This window comes from Trachurus trachurus (assembly GCF_905171665.1).
Source record: "Trachurus trachurus genome assembly, chromosome: 11".
In the NCBI taxonomy this organism is placed as follows: Eukaryota; Metazoa; Chordata; class Actinopteri; order Carangiformes; family Carangidae; genus Trachurus; species Trachurus trachurus.
Genome location: NC_139904.1, coordinates 21,171,300 through 21,195,942, shown reverse-complemented (window position 1 = coordinate 21,195,942; position 24,643 = coordinate 21,171,300). Strand labels below are relative to the sequence as shown.

General features: G+C 42.5%; 2 protein-coding genes across 2 annotated transcripts; one reads left to right on the top strand and one right to left on the bottom strand.

Moving 5' to 3' along the window:
- Positions 1-2,559: 2,559 nt before the first annotated feature.
- On the top strand, positions 2,560-5,428 carry LOC310993363 (cholecystokinin-like; the record flags this gene model as incomplete). Its single annotated transcript, XM_083981694.1, has 3 exons — positions 2,560-2,680; positions 2,798-2,953; positions 5,301-5,428. The coding sequence occupies 3 exons, from the start codon at positions 2,560-2,562 to the stop codon at positions 5,426-5,428; spliced, it is 405 nt and encodes a 134-aa protein (XP_083837820.1).
- A 5,940-nt stretch (positions 5,429-11,368) lies between these two features.
- Positions 11,369-20,114, bottom strand: trak1b (trafficking protein, kinesin binding 1b; the record flags this gene model as incomplete). Its single annotated transcript, XM_083981914.1, has 16 exons — positions 11,369-11,963; positions 12,588-12,713; positions 13,409-13,514; positions 13,625-13,832; positions 14,461-14,579; positions 16,149-16,429; positions 16,534-16,782; positions 17,315-17,391; positions 17,480-17,614; positions 17,707-17,781; positions 17,870-18,000; positions 18,094-18,172; positions 19,117-19,219; positions 19,417-19,517; positions 19,629-19,745; positions 20,064-20,114. The coding sequence occupies 16 exons, from the start codon at positions 20,112-20,114 to the stop codon at positions 11,369-11,371; spliced, it is 2,553 nt and encodes an 850-aa protein (XP_083838040.1).
- Positions 20,115-24,643: the final 4,529 nt, after the last annotated feature.

The window sequence follows — 24,643 nt, the reverse complement described above, 5'->3', positions numbered from 1 at the left end:
CCAGTTAAAAGTTCTTTGTAGTTGCTTTAAATGCTGTTAACAGAACACTGAGTAAAATACACATTTACACCATATATTCTCTATGAACTTATTCTAGGTCTGCACAGTGATGTAAATATTCAAAGAAAAGACTACTTTACACAAATATGATACATGGATATATCAAAATTACATTATAGTTAATAATAGCATTGTTAAAAGCAATATGGGAATATCACTCTTGATAGCGCATATGTCTCGTATTATATATAATGGATTTATCAGTATGTCCAAATGAATTATAAAAGAAGTAAATAAATAAATAAAACAATATAGAAATATTGAGACGTATTCATCATTCATCATTCATTGCACATTAATTCAGTCCGACACTGCTGGTATCTCCACTTGAATTTAAAATAAAGTTATGTGTCTGCACAGAAAGAGTTTGTAATGACTGGGCCATAAGAGCAGCTTCACACTCTCTGAGCTGTCATTCATTCATCTCTCCTGCTCCAGCAGTAAAAGGACGTGTGTGACTCCCCTGTGGACCATAGCGTTAGTTAACAGCCTCACTCATGCTACACTTTCTTGTCCACATTATCTCAGCAGGTAAAACACGGCTGTGGCAGCGTGATCCCATCACGCAGCAAAGAAGCTGTCGGCCTCATTAATAAAAACCATTAACTCACAACAGCTTATCAATGGCTATTGACCCCGGCTGATTGATTTGCTCCACCTGTGTGATCGATGAGACTGGTAAATCCTGCGTAGTTAAAGAGAGAGAGAGAGAGAGAGAGACGGGGACGGGGTGAAAGACAGTGTGGAGATGGTGAAGATGTCTCACTTTAAAATTCTCCTCTCTGCTTCTGCTACTTTTTAAGTGTGAACATCCGCTGACATCTAATGCACGCGTGGGTGTGTACAAATACACACGCCCACACATGCCTGACCGCACTGCCATCCTCCTCATCACCCACACACACACACACACACACACACACACACACACACACACACACACACACACACACACACACACACACACACATACAGCGTGGATCATTTACAAAGATACAGATCAGAATACACTAATATACAAAAATAAAACATTACTATATTTTGGATCCAGGTGTGTACAGAACACACACGCACACAAACACACACACGCACACACACGCACACACACACACACACACACACACACACACACACACACACACACACACACACACACACACACACACACACACACACACACACACACACACACACACACACACACACACCTAGTTAATGCATGTCAACCAGGCAGCTCCTCGTGCTGACTTTAATGATGAGCAAACAGACAATAAAAAATGAAGCACGCCGTTCAATCGTTGAGGTTGTAACAAATACACTCACATTAGCTGCAAAAACACACAGAGGAAGAGAAAACACAGGATGTACACTGAGGGAGCAGACACACACACACGCGCAGAGCGCGGGGAGTATAAAAGGGACATCCTTCCCACTCAGCATAGAAGTGCTCTCCTCTCTCTCACACACTCCTCTAACACGCTGAACCTCTTTTCTCAAGGTAAGACAACCACTTTTTCTTTTTAGAATTTGATCAAGCAAAGATTTATACGATTTAATGAGATTATTTTCAAAATGTAATTTTTTTTTCTTTTTCTTCATTGGATCCAACACAGAGGAAATTTCTCCTAAAACACATTGAGGCAAAGAAGATAAGAAAATGTGTTTTCTGTTTAGATTTTTTTTTTATTTATTTATTTTTTTTACATAATCTATATTTGTGTGAATACATCACATTTGCTCAGAATCAGATTTATTATGTGCAGACACACAAGGAATTGACTTTGGTTTATGCACTCACTTGTACACATATAAAAAAGACATACAGAATGAGACAGCAACAATTGAGCAATAACATAATACAACAGATAAGTAAAGTGGCAGGTGGATTAAGGTGGTCAGTTGGTAGTGCAAATAAATATAAATAATAGATACTACTGGATAAATGTAGATGTTATTTACAGCAGGGTTGTATTGTACTGATATGTTTACTGATAAACTGGAAGGGTCAGATTAGAAATGATTTAATTATGCTTTGCTTCCCCTCATTCTCTTTTGAGAGTTCATTTCCAAAGATGAGTCCTGAGACCAAAAAGGAAATGAGAAATTCCTTCTGCGTTGACAATAAGGTTCAGTCTGCCCTGCTGAAACCCTGAGCCCAGGATGTGAGTGTCCAGCAGCAGCAGCTACAGCGACAGAGCTGTTGCGTTTGTGCGCTGTGCCCCGTGAGCCACAGTGTGAATACGCTGCTCTGATTCACGCGCCTTTTTTTTTTTTTTTTTTTTTTGCAGTCAGTGATTATTAGCTGTGAAGGAACAGGTGTCTGCCAGACGCTCTCAGTTGTAGTTTGTGACCGTGGAAGTCGACTGTTGAGTCAGGAGACGCCTGAGAACTGAGCTGTGAACTCAGACTGGACTTCATCTCTGATTGTTAACCCCCGCCTCTCTCTCTCACTCTCTCTCTTTCTGTCATTTCATTTTGCTGTGTGTGTGTGTGTTTCAGATGACTGCAGGGCTGTGTGTGTGTGTTGTGCTGGCAGTCCTATGTACGAGCTGTTTGGGGCTCCCCTTCTCCTCGCCGCCCGTGGACGAGGGTCAGCGCTCCGTGTCTGCTCCTTCTGAAGGTACAGTACATGCAAGAACAAGCCTGCAGCAAACAGGTGCATTATAATATCACTGTGAGTTTTCATAGCTGACACCTGTTCTTCCCACTCTGTGTGTGTGTGTGTGTGTGTGAGCAGCTCTCCTCGACTCCGACATCCACACCTTGGGAGAACTCCAGCCCCGACACAGCCGCTCTGCCCCCCAGCTGAAGGCTCTTCCTCTGGCTGAGGACGATGCAGACTCCCGGGCCAACCTCAGTGAGCTGCTGGCAAGACTCATCTCCTCCAGGAAAGGTGTGTGTGTGTGTAGGGTAGTATTTCTCTGGATCTAGTTTTCTTGTATTTAGTGCCTGCAAACTCTATGAAGGGATGAGTGAGTTAGATTATAAAGAAAACAGCTTCATAAACAACAATATTTACAAGAAAGATTCATTTTCAGAGACAAGTGCTTTTCCCTGCCATCCTCCTCCTCCCCTCGGTCCAGCTAATGACTGGAATCAGCGCCGGCAGCTTTGTAAAATGAATTAGTGGCTCTGAAAAGCTTTTGTGGTTTGAAAGAGCGTGTATTAGTGTTCGCAGCCTTCCGGCCATTCTCCTCGTGCCAGCTTATTTCACTTTTTTCTCCTCGTCTGATTCCCCAGACGCTTCTCTTCTCTTCTCTTCTCTTCTCTTCTCTTCTCTTCTCTTCTCTTCTCTTCTCTTCTCTTCTCTTCTCTCTGTCTTTTTTTTCTCTAACAGAGAAAACAAAACCTCAATCCTGTCTGAGCTCCTCATGCTCAGTGCTCTGATCTCTCTGGCCGAGGAGAATCCACAGTGCACAACACACACACACACACACACACACACACTTACACACGATGTCGGGATCTGCATTTTCAGCTTGGCTTGACGCTACTGAATGTGACTCCTTGTGTGTCCACATGCATGGGGTCTCTCTGCAGAAGAATTTGAACGGACTGAAATATTGTCCCAGAAGAAGAGACAGACTGCAACATGGGATTAGATTGGGGGAAAAAAACAACTTCAACAGTCAGCGATTTACAAATCAGAGTGAGTCACTTTCAGGATTCATTCACTGCCAACACGTTGAAGAAATAGGTGAGATTGTTTCGTGACACTAATATGTATCTTTTGCATATTCACATATCCAGGCTGTGAAACTGATGTGCTGCTGTCGTAAAATCTCCAGTTTACAGTAAAACTTAAGAAAAGAGAAAAATGTAAAACAGAAACTGCATGTTCAGTCAGTCAGACAGCAAAGTGTGTCAAAAGTCACGCTGACATCGGTGTGTAATGTAATGTATGTGTATGTGTCTGTGTGTGTCTGTGTGTGTGTGGTGTCTAGGTGCTTGTGTGCTCGCTGTTCACTTGCATGTTTCAGTGTAGGAGGTGTCGTTGTCGAGCCTTCTGCGGCCAATCTTCTCAGCACACCAGGGAACTGAAGCACTGTGTGTGTGTGTGTGTGCGTGCGTGTGTGTGTGTGTGTGCGTGTGTGTGTGTTGCGTAGGAGGCTGTAGGTGGAGTGAAAACAGCATCTCTGCTAGCGCTCAATTGATTACCAAATAATAGCAGCAATCCTTCTCCTCACTTGTGTTAAAACGTTTTTTTGGTAATTACAAGGCTGGAGGTCAGAGTGTGTGTATGTGTGTGTGTGTACGGGGTAAAATTACAGTACATCGATCACTTCAGGGGTATTAACACATTCTCACACACACACAGGCATGGACACACAAAGGAAGGGAGGGTAATAGTATGTTGTCAACCTAAGGACCTAAGGTCCAGCTGTTGTTGGACCATCCTCTTCTTTGTGGTGTTCTCTCTCTCTCTCTCTCTCTCTCTCTCTCTCTCTCTCTCTCTCTCTCTCTCTCTCTCTCTCTCTCTCTCTCTCTCTCTCTCTCTCTCTCTCTCTCTCTGTATGTATGTGTGTGTGGGATGTCTGTAAGTGAGAGAGAGAGAGAAATAATGAGAAAGAGAGGACAGATCCATTAGTGGGCAATTAAAGTCTCTCAAAGCGAACCAGCTTCACAGCAAAAGAGGGGGGAAAAAATCAAATAAAAACAACAGAAATCTTTAAAACTGAGAATCATCACAGCAACTAAACATCATCAGCCGTCAGCTGTGCAGAGTCAAGTTTCCAATATGACCAGCTCCTCTTCCTCTGGAAGGCATGAACGCTCAACTGTGAAAAGTATAATTTGGTGACAAAGTGAAGTAACTTCTGAAAATTTCTTCTGAAAACTGCAAAAGTGATGAAACTTGTTTTGTTTTTTTTTATATTAAAGGCATCACTCACTAAAACTCAGTTCCAGAGCAGGAAGCCAACGTGCTGCTGAGTTTGTGATCGCATCATTTGTGTCCAAACTGACACATTACAGCTGCAATAACATAATAACACTTCCAATGCAGCAGTCAGGCTTTAGTCGTCAGGATCTGTAAATGAATCGAGGGCACCATGTTCGTCTGCGACTTCTATTTTAAACTGCAGAAACAAACCAAAAGTGGGGCCACGAGCCAGGGAAGTTTTCAGCCTCTCTCTCTCTCGATCCTTCTTGTCCTCTGTTCTCTGAAGAATACTAATTTCCCTCCCTGCTCTGTTCCTCCTCCACCCACTCCTTCTCTCCCTGCCTCCATCCCTCCCCAGGCTCTGTGCGCAGAAACTCCACAGCGAACAGCAGAGGCAGTGCCAACCACCGGATAGCAGACAGGGACTACTTGGGCTGGATGGACTTTGGCCGCCGCAGCGCAGAGGAGTACGAGTACTCCTCGTAAAGAGAGCCGAGTCGCTCCCTCCATACGGGCACAAGAGAAAAAGAAGAAAAAATCCCATGCAAGCTGGCTCCTCACTGTCTCACAATAAGAGTCTATTTATGATGTATTTGTTGTACATTTGTTTGTAAAACTGTAATAATGCAATATACATATGCCAAATTTTGCAGAAAAGCTCTCACTGTCCGAGGTTTGTTTGTTCCTGGTTTTCTTTATCTTTTTTTTTTTTTTTTTTTTTGGGTGGTAAGGACTGGGAAGGTGTCAGGGTCTGTTGAGACTAACTGGACTGAATAAAGATTGAAAATATCACTCTCTGCATTTGAATTATTGAAATTAGATTCATTAACATTCAGTAGGTGCATTCACACGGAAAAGTGAGGATTATCCGTGGCACCTGGTTTATGAACCTTCACATAGCACACAGCAGAGTAGTGGTGACAGCTTGAGCAGGTACCAGTGCTCATTACACATAGAGCTGCTGTATGTAATTTTGGTTTGATGTTAAGGCGATATACAACGATCCTATAAATGACACCCCAAAATCTGCATCATATACTTTTGTGTTGGATTGGGGAAATCGTCCTCATTTCATATCTCAAGAAGCCAATGACTGTGTTAAGACAATAAACTGAAAGAAACTCATACATTAGATGTAACTATATATTTTGGTATCTCAGAGAATGAGATCTTTATTTTTGTGTTTGCTGACAGTAGTAATACATAAAACCATTTTGGAACTGTACAGCCAACTGGGATTGTGGTATAAAACAACAATAAAACAGCTATACATTGAACAAAGACCCTCTTCTTTGACATATCTCTCTTTGAAATGCTAGCTGCTAGATAATTTATTGCTTTTGGCAAAAAGACTCTAAGGAAACTGCTCCCACTGTCACATTTCACAAGAAATAAATCTTAGACTGACTGAAAGACTGAGTGTTGATGTGATTCTATTGAAGTAAAGAAAAAATAATGATATACTGCTACAGTACAAATGTGGGGCTTCAGACTTTCTGCAGATCCCTGACTACAGAGCCCTACATGGGACCTGTCATTTACTTAATATTATCTACTGCCAGGTGGATTTCTTTTATACTCAGTGTTACTGCTAATGCAATGGATTGATATTTGTATCACACATTTTGTAATCCATGCAACTTTGAATCACTCAAAAGGACAAAAATGATTTCAGACCTATGATTTTTCAGTGTTAAAGATCTGAATCTTTTTGCCTGATGCAAAACAAAGAAAGAAAACGTTCCTGGTCCACAGTGGATTTTTTCAAGAGTATAATAAATGTAAAGAGAAAAATATCTGATGCTTAGAAAAAAAAAGGTCAGCGTGCAGCCACATGAAAGAGATGAAAGTCAGTAAATGCATCATTTAGGGAGAGTGCCAGTAAGTGTCTGAGAATACTTTCCCCTCTCAGCTGTGAGCTCATAACGAGCTAAAGTTTTTGCTAAACACTGAACCAGTTTGAAATGTTTGGAGACACTGATATCGACTGAATTATTACTGTAAAGAAGGCCCAAAATGAATCCTAATAATTGCCTTTGCCTCCACCACAGAGACGATAACTGTGTCCAAAAAGCCCCGTATATCTGGCTGTTATGAAGAAATATGTGTTATGAGAAAATATTTGATTAAACTTGTTTGGGTGAAGAGAGAAGACGAGATTCAATGATTTTTCTATTGACTCCATTTTTTGTTTGAAATGGTCTTGAAAGCAGTGACTCTGACCAAAGCCAGGCGTCATGAAAGTCTGCTGAGATGAACCTGTTGAAGGTATCAGTGACGTGAAGAGGTGGAAAACACAGTGGTGGTGAATTGTGATGAAGCAGCCCATTATGCTGCTGCTGGACCTGTGTGTTAAGTGAAAGATGTGTCTGTATGAGTGAGAGGTGGGGAGAGGAATCGATGAGCAAAGCAGGCTGGGTGAATTATTCAGAGAAGTGGTTTGGGATGCCCCGCGGGAAAGAAAGGGGCTTGCTGTGTGTTTATATGTTTGTTTGTTTGTGTGTCTGTGTGTGTGTCCCCGCCACCAGCTTAGACTGGGGTTTGCGATTGAATTAGAAATTTTCAAAGATTTGAGATTCTGATAGGACCACGGAAATTGATTCAAACTTAGAGCCAAAGACTACAGAGTTAAAGGCTCTGGGATGGTTTAAAAGCTTCATCGGCATCTGCAAGCAAATAGCTCCACTTGGTGTGTGTGTGTGTGTGTGTGTGTGTGTGTGTGTGTGTGTGTGTGTGTGTGTGTGTGTGTGTGTGTGTGTGTGTGTGTGTGTGTTAATGTGGATCTGTGCCAGAGGTGGAAATCATACAGAGAAAGAAAGGTCAAAAGGCGAACATGCATCTAGCCTATATGGTCACATGGAGCGATTGGAGCACTCATACATGCATAAGTGCTCTGGTTTTTTGTCCTAATGGGCGAAGCCACACACTCATGAAAGGAACATGAGCTCCAAGAGTGTGGCTGTAATGAAGATCCAGCTCACGGTGACGAGCAGATGGTCCGAGCTCTTCCTGAAACTGGCTGAACATGCTGTCTTTTAATCTCTGTCCACTCTCCAGATTTCCCTTTCTTTCAACTGTAGTTGATTCAAAGGCATCTGACACAGAGCAACTTACAGTATACTCAAGGAAGACTTGCTCTCTGAGGGTTGACTCAACAAAGGCTATAAATCCAAGCCCACATAATGTAGATTCATCTAGCAGCCATGACCACATAACATAGCTGCAAACCTTTTAAACAGAATAAAGTAGTCGCTACACATTTTAAACTCAGACTAGACTCTGACTAGAAATACATTTATAACCACCAGCAGCAGGTATGGTCGATTTTGCAGTAGGACAGTAGCTGGCCCCAGGCAAGCACAGGAGGAAAATAAACTCACAAACAGAATTAAAAATTGATATGAAGCTGATATTAAAAATGTTTTGGTTGAAATACTGATGTTAACTACCAGATATGACAGGCAGAGCGCACAAGACACAGCTCCCAGCAGCCTGAGCCTGTTGTAAGTTATAAGAGGCTCAGAACGACAGTTGTTACGTGCTGATGTTTAGCTGGTATTTTTCTATGCTCACCATCATCCTGGCTCATCCTGGCTCAGCGTGCTATTGGCCAGGATTAGCTGTCATTAGCTAATTAGTGCCACCCACAGCTGTGAATGTTGGGAAATCTCAATCAAATGCTCAACCTGAGGTTACGTTGAACATCCAACCTCATGGTGGCGCTAGAAGAAGATCATCAAAGAAAATGAATCTTCAGTCATCAGAACTGATCTCATCTGTTGTTGTCTTGAATGTCTGTAGGAATATTTGTGCCAATCCATTTGGCAGGTGTTTGGATATTACACTGGATAAGTGTAGGCTACACTACACTATTGTTAAATTATATTAATTTATAATTAATTAATTAATTAATTAAATTATATTAATATCCACTTCCATGAACATATGATTTGTACATTCACTCACTTTATAGGTCCAGCTGCTGTCATGTCTGTGCTCAGAGGAGGGAACAGGGAGGGTGGATTTCCTTTTACATCTCTGGGGCTGTGTGATTTGATGTTGTGATAAATGAGATTATCAAAATGTTATTCCAAGGGGACAAATATCCAACATGGAAGACATCAGTGACGTTAGTTAGATTTCATTTCTTCTAATTAGACTCCCCCGGCTGACAGAGTGACATTTTTCGGTTATAGCTCACCTCTCATTCACCCTGCGGCTAATAGAGGTTTAATAAGTAGCCCTCATCATTTCCCTCACAGCACAAGAGCTACAGATGCTGGATGGGTAATGAATGTGGACAGACTGGCACTTCACGTACTATTTGCCGTGTTGAGTTATTCGTGAGCTCCATCTGCTGGAAGTGAGTAGATGAAATGAGTTGATTTGACCAGTTCTGGATGAGTCACAGACTCATGTAGAGGCAAATAAAGAGGAAAATCACATAGATTCATTTGTTGTTTGATGATTTTTATTTGGAAAATCCCCTGATTACATGCTCACCCCAATACTTACAGTGATGTGTGGTTCTTGGTTATGTGCTACACATAACAGTTCCTTTATGAGTGTGTCATTTTCACTGACAATGAACAGCATTTATATACAGTGTGTGAGACAACATATTTTCTTATGAAAAATAGTTCAAATTCAGGAAAATATTCTTAAAATAAATAAACACAAGTGCAAACAATGGTCGTGACAGCTACTTCACACTTAATCCAACGCCAGAAGAACAATAAATCATCAAAAAATAAGACGCTTGAGGCACTATATTGCTTCATTTCATCAAGGAAACCTTAAGGAAAATGTCAGAAAGCTTCCGACCACAACAGCTGATTAGCCACAATCACTTCACTCATCCCTCGTATTGATCTGTCCAGTTCAGGGGCAGCACCATCAGCTTCTCTGTCTAATGGCCAATTAAGAAACTAATCCAAAGTATCTTTAATACTGACACAAAATCTATGCCCATGATTGGTTGAAAGTGACTTGTCGGGTTCACACCTAATCACTTGAGGGAGACACAGGAAGGAAGGAGGAGAGGAGAGGAGGGGGGGGGGAGTGAGAGGAAGGATGACATTTTTTTGGTCTAAATTTTCCATTACATATAAAACGTTGGATTTTAACCCAGTAATATTGAGGAAGAAAGGCATGATTTAGTGCTACAGTAACTAGCCAACTAGTACGATGGCACCTGTGTGTGTCTGGACGTGTGTGGGATTGTGTGGCTGTGATTCAGAAAAGGCAAGAGTGGGAGTACTACATCTAGCCAGCAGAGTCAGTCTCCGAAGCAGGGGGCGTGAGTAGCTAGCAGTAGTTTTTTTTTTTGGATTGAAATCTCTTTTAAGATATTCTGCTGTCGATGGATCAGTTCACCCAATTACATAAAGTTAAATTAGATTAAAAAAACGTTGTATTTGCCCAGATTTTCAGATATCTGACTGATTATAATGTCACCATGCTAACAAGCTGACAATAACCAGGCCGATTGTTTGTTAGTTTAGTGCGATAGCATGGTAGGTTTTAGTTATTAACACCATAATCAAAGCTAAGCTGATTCTGTTGGAGGTTTTGTCAGTTTTACAAACATTTCGCCAAAAACAAAAGTATTCAACAAATTAATATTAAATATTCAATGACAAGCCACGGCCAAGTGTTATTTACAGTTTGGGAAATTCATCACAGATGATTGATCTCTCTCATGTCTTTGTATTAAGTCAACTCTACAAACATTATATCCATTACACAAACAGAAAAGAAATGTGTTAGTTCAGGCATATTCACTGGAACAATTGCCTGCTGTGCAAAGTGATGCCAAATATGATTATCGGATGTCCATTAAGAAATAAATACACCATGTAACTCTTAGTTAAAATTATTTTTACACCTATCTTGTACAACATGTGAATCATCAAGCAATACAAGTGTTGGTCTTTGTATTCTAAAATTTTAGACATGACCGGAATATTTGTATCCTCAAGCCTCCATTCGTTATGCTAAGCTAAGATCCATCTTCATACTTAACACATAAACATGAGAGTGGCGTCACCTGATTTTCTCATCGAAGAGAATTTTTATTCGAGCCATCAGCGATAACTCAATATCTGAGCACATAAAACCAGCCCTTCTGAGGCTGAGTACCAGTAAAAGCAAAACAGAAAATGTTTTCTGTATTTTGGGTGAACTAACCCTTTAAGTTAGTTAGTTTTTACTTCAAGCAGGGGTCGCTACCTAAAAGCGCTATAAAGTTGATCATGTCAGTGTGGAACCACAGCAGTGATTAGAAATTGGTCAGTAGTGCCACGTCGTTGTGGTACAGTATGAACAGTGTCAGTGTTTGGGCTCCAGGTGACCGCTCAGCAGTCAGACCTCGACCCGGCCCGGCTCCTACTTGGTTATCCTGATGGCCAGCAGCAGCAGTCCTGACTACTCCGGGGGCCCAGGGGCTTTCATCGCCATGCTGGCCCCAACCATGGCAGGATAACTCCGGTTCCGCCTCATCCCATCGGGAGCAAAAGGGGAGCCAGATCTGCGAAGCCCGCCCAGAGGACCCAGCATCGGGCCTGGACTGATTGCTCTTCCCCCCTGAGCTCCAGCCACACCCAGCCGCTTCACCTTGTCCAGCAGGTTGAGGTTGTGGACGGTCACGCTAACATCCGTTTGGCTTTCACAGTCCCTCCCTCTCTGTCTGCCCCTCATCCCCCCAGTCACCTCCTTCAGAATGGACCGGGCTGGTTTAGAGGCCAGGAAGTTGTCGTACGACGGGCTCTTGAAGTCGAAACACGCTGAGGTTAGCAAAGCTGTGGCTCCTGGTCCTGTGGGCGAGTTGGGAGGGGTAGAGGGGCGCAGGGGGTCGGGGTTGGGCGCTCGGTTTGGGGTGATGGAGGTGCTGAACAAGACTCCTCCGCTGCCCGGCCCATGCTCCAGGCCCTGGCTGTGGTGATACATCGCTGCTGAGATCCCTCTCTCCTGGAGAAGACGCACTAACCCCAGGGAGGTGCTGGTGGTGCGGGTTGCATCTCTGTACAGACACGAAAGATTTGCGTCAACATCATACTGACTGGTAAGTAGATGTAGGGGGAAAGGTCAAAAGGTCTTATGCATCCTGTCTTAACTCAGTGTGATACACTGCTAATTGATCTTTAAAGGAGACATATTATGCCTCTTTTCCACAAAGGTGTCCTAAATACATGTCTGTGACATGCTTTGGTGGAAATACTCCAAGGATCAAACATCACAGCTCTTTTCATCCAATCAAAATAGGCCTGTTCAGAATGGCTAGTTTCAACGGCTGCTTGCCCCACGACACCCCTTCTACCGGTACCGGTACTCACAGCTAGGGGTGGTATTATGCAAATTTGACAACTAATTACATCATGGTCAGACAACAGCGGGAACAACTCATAAAACCACATGGATTTCAACCGAGAGAGGCTGAAAATTACAGATTCTTTTGTCAATTCTCACATTTTGGGGGCCAGAAGGCAAGACAAACACCCAAATATATGTTAAAGAGCCTTCAAAAAGTGATATTTCCATAATATGTCCCCTTTAAAACAACCTTCTGCATTGTTAACCCGATATAAATTTATACATTATTACAAGCTCAGAGTGAAGTAATTCTCTGGTATCTTTGGAGTCTTGCCTGAGGTTAGTTGAGGATTCGGAGGGCCTGAGACTGAGCCGTCGGGGTGTGCAGGGCGTTGCAGCGGGCGTCCCCAGCAGAGTGCTGGTCATCACACAGGAGGACGATGCTGGGACGGGGTTCAGACTGGCGAGAAACCAAAGAGGAGACAAGAACACGGATAATTAGAAACATACTTTTAGTGACTCATTGATTTCAACAACTTAAACTGCACTTCTGTGATATCGCATCATCGTACAGTAATAGCACAAAACTAACATTTGTTTTGCGCAAGGGATGTTGTTTCTTTGAGCCATAAGCACCTGCATGTATTATTTAACATCTTCCTGTTGTCTAGCAGGCGACTGACTGAATGTTGTTGCTTGGCCACAATCCAACCTCAGCAACTGCTGCTTGGATCTTATCTGCCCTTTGGGACTCAGCTGAATTCAGACTGCACATTAAGGACAATGTGGGCTCCTCCGGGCGCCACAATATCTAAACAACATTATCACATTAATTAAAGTGTAAACTGCATTGATGATCATGTTAATTTTTAGTGTTATTACAGTATATGAAACGTAATAAAATACTTGCTTAAAAATGTTGAAAATGTGCATTAGGCACTGCTCTGCTCTCTTTAACACATTATTTCATTAGGGCTTCTGTAGAAAGGTATGTTTGAATACAGCTGCTTTTAGCAGGAACGCAAAATCTTGCAGCAAATTCAGGCCGATTAAGAACAACTTCAGCAAGGGAACTTGGAGAACCCGTAAGAGTACAAGTAACAAAAAGCTGACTTTGATCATAAATTTCTTTTTTTTTTCAATTATTTTGCTCACCTTGGTGTGACCCGTGTCAGCTCATCAGTCGGGTGAAGGATCCGACAGGTGGTGAAGGTGTAGGTGGAGCTGGTGTGGGCCATGCATTTACCTGGGTAGTATGCAGCTGCAAGTCGTGCAGACACAGACAACAGGTCAGGATCGGCTGTGTTTCGACAACGAGACAGTTAAACACTGACTGTACGGTGAGTGTGTAAATGCAGTGTCCGTTCTCACCAATGGCATCAGTGTTGCTGAGATGTGGCGACGGGGATGGAGTGGGGGGAGACAGCGGAGCGAGACTGGGCGGAGGCTGCGCTTGGTTGGTTTCGCTGGAGCAAGAGGTGGTGGGCACGGCCGGAGAGGCCGAGGCTGAGGATGTGGGCAGGTTCTGGAAGTACTGCTCACCTGGTTCGTCCTCTTCAAAGCCGCCCCACGGATAAACCTGCAGACAGAGCAGCACAATGCAGAGAGGCAGGTACAGATCATTAGTGCAAGTGCAAGTGCAAGTACAAGTACAAGTACAAGATACTACCATTTCACGAATTTTTACTAATTACGATATCAACATTAGTTGTATTGATAGGGATACATCTCAATCAGTTAGTCAGGTCATACCATTTACTTTTTTTTTTTTTTAACTTCCACTGAATATCTCAAACCTATCTGAGCAGATTTGGTCAGTTGGTTTGGTCAGTATGTATTTCATATGAGGAATAATAATAATAATAATAATAATAATAATAATAATAATAAAAACATCCTGGCCAAAGCAACTGATAAAATGTTGCACTCATGAGAAATGGCAGAGAATTTGAAGGAAGATGGACAGATAATCTATATTATCAAGGCAAAGGAACATGTTGTATGTACTGCAGCCTGGATTTAAGTCAATTTTTAACAGAGGACTAACTGTGAATCCCAATTTTATTGCCGATTACAAGTGTAGTTTCATTAGATAGTAATACTGGATTCATCTTCTAATTACATTTTCAAATAAATAAATTAAAAGTAACTGTGTTTTTTGGTACCTCACTGTGTTATAAACACAGATTTACACCTTACACACACACCTGCTCCAGCTCTAGTTCAAGCGGCCTGTAACCCTTTGACACGACGCCAGGCCTGGGGTCCAGAATCACACCGAGGTGAGGCTGGGCTAACTGCTGCCAGTGGTGCAGGGTGGCAGAGCCTGGAGGACAGAGGGGAATAAATCTGCTATGTACTTTACTGCTTTTTAATATCTTCAAACAACCACTTGAATATTCAGTGCTCAATACTTAAGTGGTGGTGTGGCTTCAGTTTGAAGACACAACTTTCTTTCCTATGTTAATTCAGACAAAAAGCATCTCAGTAATCAATGATAGAAAAAAAAAACTGTGAGGTATCGGTGCAGCTAAGATGAGCTAACACAAGACTACTGACTGTGTAACAAGAGCATGACAAGTACCCAGTTAAAATAATGCTAATAACCACTTGTTAATGCCTGTCCATTAGGAATATCCATAAAAAGATAAAAGCATATAAAAAGCCTCTGTGATTAGCATGACAAATAAAGGTGGTGAAAGTACTCCAGAGACACTGAAAGGTGATGAAGAGAAGCATAACATGAAAATGAAATGAAATGGAGGAGTAGTTAGAATGAGAGCAGGTTTTTATTAGTCAGACTTGAAACAAAGAGAGTGAGCAGTGACTGAATGAAGAAAGAAAAATCTAAAACAAAAACAGAGTAAGTCATAAATAGACAAAAAGAAAGAAAAAATAAAACACACATACAAAATGAGGAGGAGTAAATACAAATAAACAAATGCATGTAAACAATGGAGGTGGTCCATATGAAGATAAATGATGGATGAAGCATCACCAGCAGAGGGCAGCACAGGCCAACAACACAAGGGGGAATGATCACACAACTGTTTCTGGGATCAAACTTTTAACATGTTACACTTCTCCCTCAGCTAAATCAGTGATGTCACATCTGATGCTCTCCATCACCAAGGTTATACATGAATTTACACTCACTGGGAACCTATTTACAGCCAATAAGGTCACATTTTCACCTGCATCTGTTGGTTCCTTTATTTATTTGTTGGTAGGATTTCACAAAAAGCAAATTGATTTGGGGATGGGGCATGAACCAGGGAGTTAAATTCTGGTGTGGATACACATGAAGGGACGGATCCAGGACTCTTTTTTTTATTCACTTCCATACACAGTGTGAGAGTACAGAGGCCCTGACACACTGCAAGTTAAGAAATCACATGCAAATTGATGAAGATGCGTTCTGCCATGAAAAGCAGCAAACAGTGTGGATGCATGGCACAAATAAAACATTGCCCCTCCTCTGTTCAGTGAGGTGTGTGTATCTACAGCCACTCTCTGGGCTGCGTGTCTTTGTAATAGCTGTGTGGAGATGTGAAGCTGCCTGACTTGTGATGGTGCATCAGGGACCAGAAAGAGTTGAAGAGCATGAGTGACAGCGGTCTCTCCTTCCTCTCCCTGGCTCCCCTCATCTTCCTGCTCCCCGCCCGGTCTCTGGCCCACCTCCTTCCTCTCTCCATCTCTATCCCAGCTCCCGTCTTCCTCGCCCCCCACCCCCACCCTTTCTCTCTTTCCCCCTCCAGCGTCCGACCATGCCAGCTCTCCCTCTCCGAAGCCCAGCCTCTCTTGCTCCCTTTCTTTGTCCCGGCCCCTCGGCCCCGTTCGCCCTCCCACTTCCTCCCCGCCTTGCAGCTCGCGCCCCGCTCCCTTTCTCCCTCACCTTCAAGCGGTTTGACGATCTGGAGTTTATCGGGGAGGTATGGTCCTCGTGTGGCCCACAGGTGGAGGTTCCCCAGAGACATGATGCTTTCTGAGGGGGTCATCACGCACTCCTGGCCCAGAGCGTCCTGCATTCCCCCGTGTCCTCCACGCCTTCGCTCCCGCTCCTCCTCAAAGAAGCGCCTCTCGCTCAGGTTGTTCTGTCTGCGCAGAGACAGGCGCCGCAGGGCCAGCCTCAGGTCCTCGGCGCCGCTCGCCTTCTTCTCTCGGCCCTCTGTGCTGCTGTCAGAGTGGGGACGACACAAGGTGTAAGAATATTTCTCAATGACGTCAAAATGCGTCCTCAGTCACTTCATCCACAATTTGCTAATCACTTTTACCCTCACCTATCCTGATTGGACGCCGTCTCCATCAAGATGCTCTGGGTGCGGTTGTCGAGGGCAACGCTGTCTCCGCTCATGTCACCTCCATATATGCTGGAGTGGGGCGTGGAGAGGCCGCTGGACTGAGGCGAGGTGCGAGCCGACAGAGACTGGTTGGAGCCCGGGATGTTGGCACTGGTTGGAGTCAGCGAGCGCTGACGGACCGTCTGGTTCACGTTCTTGACCGTCTCAAAAACACGCTTACGATGGATTCTGCAAACAATCAGACATAAGAGTATCAGGACAAACCGTACATAGAGTAGTTACTTAAAACATCTTGTTTATTTTTGTGAAACAAAACTTTTGTCATTGAATAATACACTTTTTAAACAGAGTTTAAAAAGTTTAAACTGAGTTTAAACCTCAGTGAACAGAACCAAAGAACCACAGACATTATGACGAACACTACCGCTGTCTGGATCATCTTGTACGTTTCCTACCTTGCTGACCTTTAAGTGGCAAAAACCTATTTTTGGCCAATAACGTTAACTAATCCGTGGTGTTTTTCTCATTTATAATACTACTATGAAGATATTTATCTACTTTCATTCATTTTTCCCATTAATTTTATCTTCTGGTGTCTATCACATGCTGAAGCAGTGAAACTCTCTTTCCTCTAAACCATCTCATGAGCAAACCTCAATCATTACATTTATCTTTTTCTATGTTATAATTCTGAACAATCAATCAGAAAATCACTGAAATCAGAATTGTTTGAGTGTCACATTAAACTTTGAACTCCTACTTCTGTTCTTCACACTCGGGGTCGTCCAGACTCAACTCCTTCCTCATCGTCCCCTCGATCTCCGCTGCCAGAGAATCCTGCAACACAAAAACACATGAAGGAGCACAAGATGCACACTGACACACCCTCAGATACACACACACATACGCACACACGTTCCCTCACCATCGGGTACAGTCCCATGGGGTGGTAGCGGCGAGGAGTTCCTGTGTAGTTTCTGTTCCTCAAGTTCTTCAGCTCCTCCTGAGCTTCGTGCAGCATCTCGATACACTCCAAGTACTTCTCCTCCAACTCCTGGAGCTGTCGTGTTGTGGATAATTCAACTTAACTTTTGGCATTAATGTGAATAGATGGCATGACAACAGCTTGGCGAGCAGTGATGTGGAAGTTACCTCGGCTGTGAGCTGCCTTTGGGCATCTTTAGCTGCTATCAGGTGTTGAGAGAGCTCCTCGTTCTCCACTGCATACTAGACACACACATGCAGGTTTGACTAAGCATAACAGTTCTTGTGATTGAATTATGATGGGTTTATGTGTCTGGGCGTGTGCACTCACAGATTTGGCTTTCTTTTGCAGATCCACTATCTGCGACAGGAGGTGAGTGATCTCTTCTTGCTGTCGGGAGGCGTCATCTGTCTTACGGGCCAGCTCCTCCGCTATGGCAGAGATCTGGAGACTGGACAGTCCTGACGGGACAGAGGGCCGGAGAGATTAGCTCAACCAACTTAATAAAATAATTATATATATATACACAACTAGAAAGCCAGAGCTAGACTTACGAAGTTCTTTCACGCAGTCGTTGACAAGCTGCTGCTCCTTCTCTTCATAGATTTCCGTCTCTGACTTCAGATGGTTAGCCTACATGTAAACATCCGTAAATTAAACAGTCGTTACATATTCCCAGCTGTTTCTCCCTCATACAGTGTGAGCTGTTGTTGTTTGTAAGTAACCTTTATTCGTATAGCACCTTACGCAGATATGAAATCACGTAAACATTTTATTTGACGCCTTTCTCTATAACGCATTATAACCATACTTATAATGAGTTATAATGCAGTTACAGCACTGTGCAATTATAGTTACAAACACTCATAAATGATCATAGTGCTTTAAAACAATAATCATAACACACTATATAACATTTTATCATGACTTATAAGGTCAGGTATTATAATACGTTATAATTGTTAGTAACTAATGCCCACATCGATAATGCATTATAAGTGTGTTATAATTGCTTTATAACAATAAGCATAACACATCACAGAGCATTTTATAATGGCTTATAAGGTCAAGTATTATAATAGAATTATAATGCTCTATATTGTGTTGCTTATTGTTATAAAGCCTTATGATAATTTACAAGTGTTTATAATGATAGTTATACACGTTTATAAGCCAATTATAACACATTATAACTATATTTATAATGCATTATTGATGTGAGCATTGTCAGCAAGTTGCTAACAACTACAGTATAATGTATTATAATACCTGACCTTATAAGTCATGATAAAATGCTTTATAGTGTGTTATTATTATTGTTATAAAGCATTATGATCATTTATGAGTGTTTATAACTATAGTTATACAGTGCTATAACTGCATTATAACTCATTATAAGTATGGTTATAATGTGTTATAGAGATAGGTGTCAAATAAAGTGTTACCAAAATCACAAATTGCTTTACATTGAGAGCGAAGTCACAAACAGTAAAACAATAATAAAAATCACACACCATAGTACAAATAAAGTACATCAACATCATCATCGTCATGGTTTGTGTGTGGAGATACTGTACCTCCGAGCGCAGTGACAGGTTCTCTTCTTCCAGATCCTTGAGTTTCCTCTGCAGTGTGTCACTCACAAACCCTCCTGAAGCTTCCACCTTAGTCTTCTTACCCCTGTGGACAGAGGAACACAGACCAGAGGTCAGGGAGCTCTCACCTCTGATCTTTAGTGGATTATAAGTGATCAACGTTTGGTTTAACTGAGCGTTTTTGCTTGTTTTTCATATTCGCATCCTGGAGTCATGCAGATTGGAAGTTACTAAATCAACTTTTTACAGACAGACAGGAATTAACAAAGAGTGGATGCTGACGTTGGGGAGAGGCTGGACTCGTCCTCGCTCTCTTCAGCTGCATTGGTGTAAAACTGCAGCAGCTCGTCCTTCAGGTTCAGCTCATGATGCAGCTGGGCCACCTGCAAGAGGCCAGACCATTCACAACTCGTGGATGTCATACAAACATCAGTGGGTCTTATGTCATACTTTACGGCCACATGTGTTGTTTTCTAGTGAGTGTGTGTACAGACCTCCTCTGTGATTTGTCCCACTTGTATCTCCAAATACTCATTGTGCTCAGTCAGAGTTCGGTTCTTCTTCAGAAGCGATTGGCCGATCCTTGCAGCCAGCTCCAGATCTCTCTCTTTCTATTAGTCAGAATGTGAGAAGAGAAGAGAAGAGAAGAGAAGAGAAGAGAAGAGAAGAGAAGAGAAGAGAAGAGAAGAGAAGAGAAGAGAAGAGAAGAGATGCAGAACATTTGTTCAGCAATTGCTGGCAAATTTTGCGGCAGAATTCACAGATTCTTTATTGATCTCTTTCTGCTAAACTTTCCACAAGTGTTCGCACCTCAGGCGTTTTATTCATTCTGGCAAACCTACAGTGCAGCGTCCTTTCTGCTGCAGCCTCACTTTGGGAACTGCCCCTCGGTGAAGCTTCTAATTCCAGACAAAAATAGACAATCTCACCTCCTCCAACAGACGTGTGACAGCATCGATGTCATTGTAGGTCTTCGTCATCTGGCCCACTCTGTCTGCACATAGCACTGTGGAGATAGAAAAGCGAGAGAGGACAGTGGAAGATGAGCCACAGACTCCTGTGCAAATCTCATCACTTCTGGTGTGATACATGCTTAGCGGCACGGACACAACACAGCCACATTACGTAACACAGAGAGGTTAGAAAGTCATCCTCTCGTAGGTGGTGTGTGTGTGGGTGTGTGTGTTTATGATCTCCTCCACTGATTTGATGTTAAAGCAGGGCAGAGTGAAAGGCGAAAGGCTTGTTTTCCATGGCACACGCCAGTTGTCTGCCCTGAGGGGGGAAGCTGTCATTGATTCAGAGCTCTGGTCAATAACCTGCTGTACAAAGTTATTGAATGCATTATGGTAAACCCCTGTAATACAAGTAGTAAAACCACCACAGGATTATTCAATTATTGTTGTATCTTTTGAATCTGTGGCTCACACAGGAACAACAATGAACCATGTGTGTGTGTGCTTGAGGGTTGTTATGTTAGAAACACACAAATTCCTCCTAATGAAGAAGAACAAAACCAAGACAAGCTTCATTGTCAAAAACACTCTCAATCTACCAACAATGTGTGCCAACATCACATTTCTTTTCTGTATTCTCAACATGCACTTTACCTTTAACGTCCTCCTCATAATACCAGTCATCCAGCTCACATTCATCCCTCGCCAATCTCTCCGTCCTGCTCCTGCTGTCCATCTCTCCCCTTGGCTTCACGATGACCGACACGCAGGCATGACAACTGATCTAAATACTGATCCATTCACTTTCTCACTCCTCTCACTCCCACTGCTCAGCCACCGTACAGCATAACAGGCCCAGAGCCCGAATTACCCTCCGCCCACCCACATCAACGCCCCTGTGAGTGAGCGCGAGGGAGGCGGAGAGATGACAGAGCGTCCACATCCGTTTCTGAAAAAAGCTCTGCAGCTGCTCGAGGTGAAACGGAAGTAGACGCTGTGTCATGATTGGACGGCAGAGGCTGCGTGATGGATGAGGGAGCCAATCAGAGAGGACGGATACAAGTGTTGAGTCCTCTTTGAGTTTGTAAGTGCTGACAGAACTCCCACATCTCTCTCTCTCTCCTCTGCTCTGTGCAATACCACTGTACATGTATATGCATCCAACAGCTGTTACCATGGTGACCCTCATCCACAAAAAGGGCCAGTGACACCGCTCTTAACCGCCACAGGATGTGTCTTATCTTTCTGACATTTTTTTAGCCTCAGTAAACAGCAACAAAACATAATGGAGCAGGAACCAGTGATCCGACTTGATTATACAACTCACAGCCTCCTCACAGTACAGTCTCAAGCTCACACTAATCTGTAAAATGACTTATGATGGAGAAATATCTAAGATCTCTTGTGAAAGGTGTACGAAGCAGCACAGGGGGGGAAATTATAGCATCTACTCCATCTGACAAAGAATGACAAGATCAGTTTGCCATGTCACACAATGGGACACAGAAGAAGTTTAAAAATGAGATGCATGCATTGTCTTAATTGTGAAATAAGGCAAATATGATGGAGATATAGTATAACTGTGACGTTGCCAGTGTATAAACGACATAAATTCCATGTTAGCAACACTATCTTTAAAATGAGATATTCTAAAATTAAACCAATTTACACATTAGAGGATCTACAGTAAATCACTGATCTGTACTGGAGGAGAGTCTGCATCGCTGACAAAGAACATCTCCATAACTCTTTGAACATACTTCATCACAGAGGAATCACTGAAAAGGGAGTACAACTCTAACAAAAGTAAAGTTTTTACATCTAAATGATTGAAAAAATACAGAGGGCAATTCAGCAACACCAAGACTATAACCAGGTTAAAGCCACAGCACCGCCTTGTGGAGGGAGGCCCTAAGGTCATGTTAAAACAGGACTGACTACATTTAAAAGTGTGAAGCCATTAGACATGCTGACGGATGAGAAATCTTGTTGAATGTTACTCATCTGTACCAGACAGATATCAGATGTTATCAATGTGCCAAACGAAATTAACAAACACCTGTGTTAATGAGCTAATGGTTTTTATGTTTTAAATCCATCAGCAAACATTCATTTTTAATGACCCGACAACAATCAATATTATTTGATCCCCTGATAACTGTTAATTGAGAGTAACTTCTCTCTGAGCCGGTGCATTAGGCAGGGTGGACAACTGAGATGATATTGATGAAGACGACCAACCAGAGTCATTTTCTGTTTTCGTGTTGACATAAAACCATACTATGTTTATTCTGAGGTTTCAAATGATGGTTCAGACTTTTTAGTGTGACTCAGCTCGAGGCTTTCAAAACAAATATGGTGTCGATTATAGACAGGAAGCAATAAAAATGGTCTATGATTGACTCCATACCCCAGAACCCCTAAAATCAACACTGAAACCATCTCTCAACGCTTTTGTCGCTATGAAAACAGCAACATTATGTTTGATCCTATAAGGCTTATAGGATCAAACATAATAATTCCTTATTGTATATGTACTGTATATGACTAAAAACACACAACAAACCTGAGAGAGGCTGTTTGAGGATACATGGGAGAAACTCCAATATAAACTGTGATGGTAAAGGACACATCCAATATCATAATGTTATGATAATAGTACACCTTCCTGTTCCCCTAGTGCACTGACACTGCACATGAACTTTTTTGATTTTTGTTACAATCCTACATTAAAGATAAGAAACATATTAATGTTTTTGTATGGACTGTTTGTATAATATATCTCTCCAATTGACACCTGTCAAGAAAATGCACACATTCAGTATATTCACACAAAATAGATTATTTTACCGTAGATTATCTTCCCAAGAACCAATTCAAGGATTAAAACAGGGCCCAGGTGGCTAAATCCTTAACTTTAAGGTCATGTACTTCAATAGAAACCCCAGATATAAGGTTTAAAGTTTAATCCAAAAGCTTCTTCCCTGCCGCTTTTCATCAGTCTGAATTTGAAATAAGAATAAAACCTCTAACAGCTTCAACGGCACTGCAGACAGATATGAAACTGTGTGCGACCATGTCAGTGCCAAACTTACAGAAGTATTTGAGTGTCTCTTCAATCTGCTCAGTGGTCAGGTCGAGCCGGGCGTCTGGGGCAACCAGGGGAGTGTGCAGCCAGTCATCGTGGTCGTAGCCGTAGACGGTGTCAGCCCGCAACCGGTACACCGGCAACTGCTCCTCCAGAAGACTGATGATCTCAAACTCTGGCAGGTCGGTGCTGTTGCACACATCTGAGCATGACAGAGAGGACGGTGAAGATACAGCAGCTTGAACAAGGAAACTGAGCTGTGAGTGTCCTGGAGCAACATGTAGACTAAAACTGACTCGCCTCCTCACTACACTGCTTTTATATGACCACTTCACTTACTTTAGATTTAAAAGAATAGTTCACCCAAAATTGAATTTTCATGTCACCAAAAAACATCCAAATACCTCCATGCTGCTCTTATGTAATGTCTGTCTTGTATTGACGCCCCGAAATGCGAAATTGTTCCGAAGAAAATTAAATAAGTCTATATTTCAAGCTTGTTTGCAGTGGAAGCTCCTCTTCCTGGTCCGTCCAAATCTCGCGCGATTTGCTGAAACTTCTCCCAGCCCTTAGTCGACATGAGGGTGAGTAGATAATGAGTGAAATTTCAATTTTGAGTGAACTATCCCTTTAATGTTAGCAAAGAGTTTTTTATTTGGACCGACTGGTACTGTGATCGATTAGTATAGTAGTGAACAAAAACACACCCTAGCCACCAGCACATAAAAAAAATATAAATCTTCAACTCCACCAGAGACAACATTAAAATGCTCTTTAGACATTTTTGTATTAATATTAAAAAACCAGAAGGAGCACAGGAGATGTCTCTGCAGAAGAAGTTCACTAACTGTTACTAACTGATACTTAACGTACATTTTGATGTTTACTTGTTACAATGTTAATCACATCTGCCCCCTCTGGATGTATAGTTTCATGAATGTGAGCGGTATCTTTTGCTTGAGCAGTCACCACTGTAAGAAAATGTAATGTAATGTTTATAAAATGGACACAGTGGGTCGTTGTAGCTACATTACGTTTCTATATAGATCAAAGCAATAAAAATGACAAATATATTTGTACATTGCTGCTAAAAAAAGTATATATTTACCTGCTTGAAAGTGTTTATAAAGTCTACATTACATATTCTAAAATGAATTATTATCTATGCCTACAGTGTTTGGGTTTATAAAACATATCAATCATACAAACTGCGAGTCAGTGTTTTCCTGCAGTAATTCCTAAAACGTTGGCCAACACACACAAACCTGTGATGGTCTCGGCGTCCCTGCAGTCGGGCGGTGCCGAGTGTGTCTCAAGCTGGCTGGACTCGGCCTCGCTTACATACTGCTCCTCTTGGGGGTGCCGCTGCTCGGGGTCTGGGTCTGGATCCGGGTCCAGGTCCGGGGCCGGGGGCAGGGAGGGGGCCGGGGAGGCCAGCTTGGCTCACCTCTCACTGTTGGAGGGA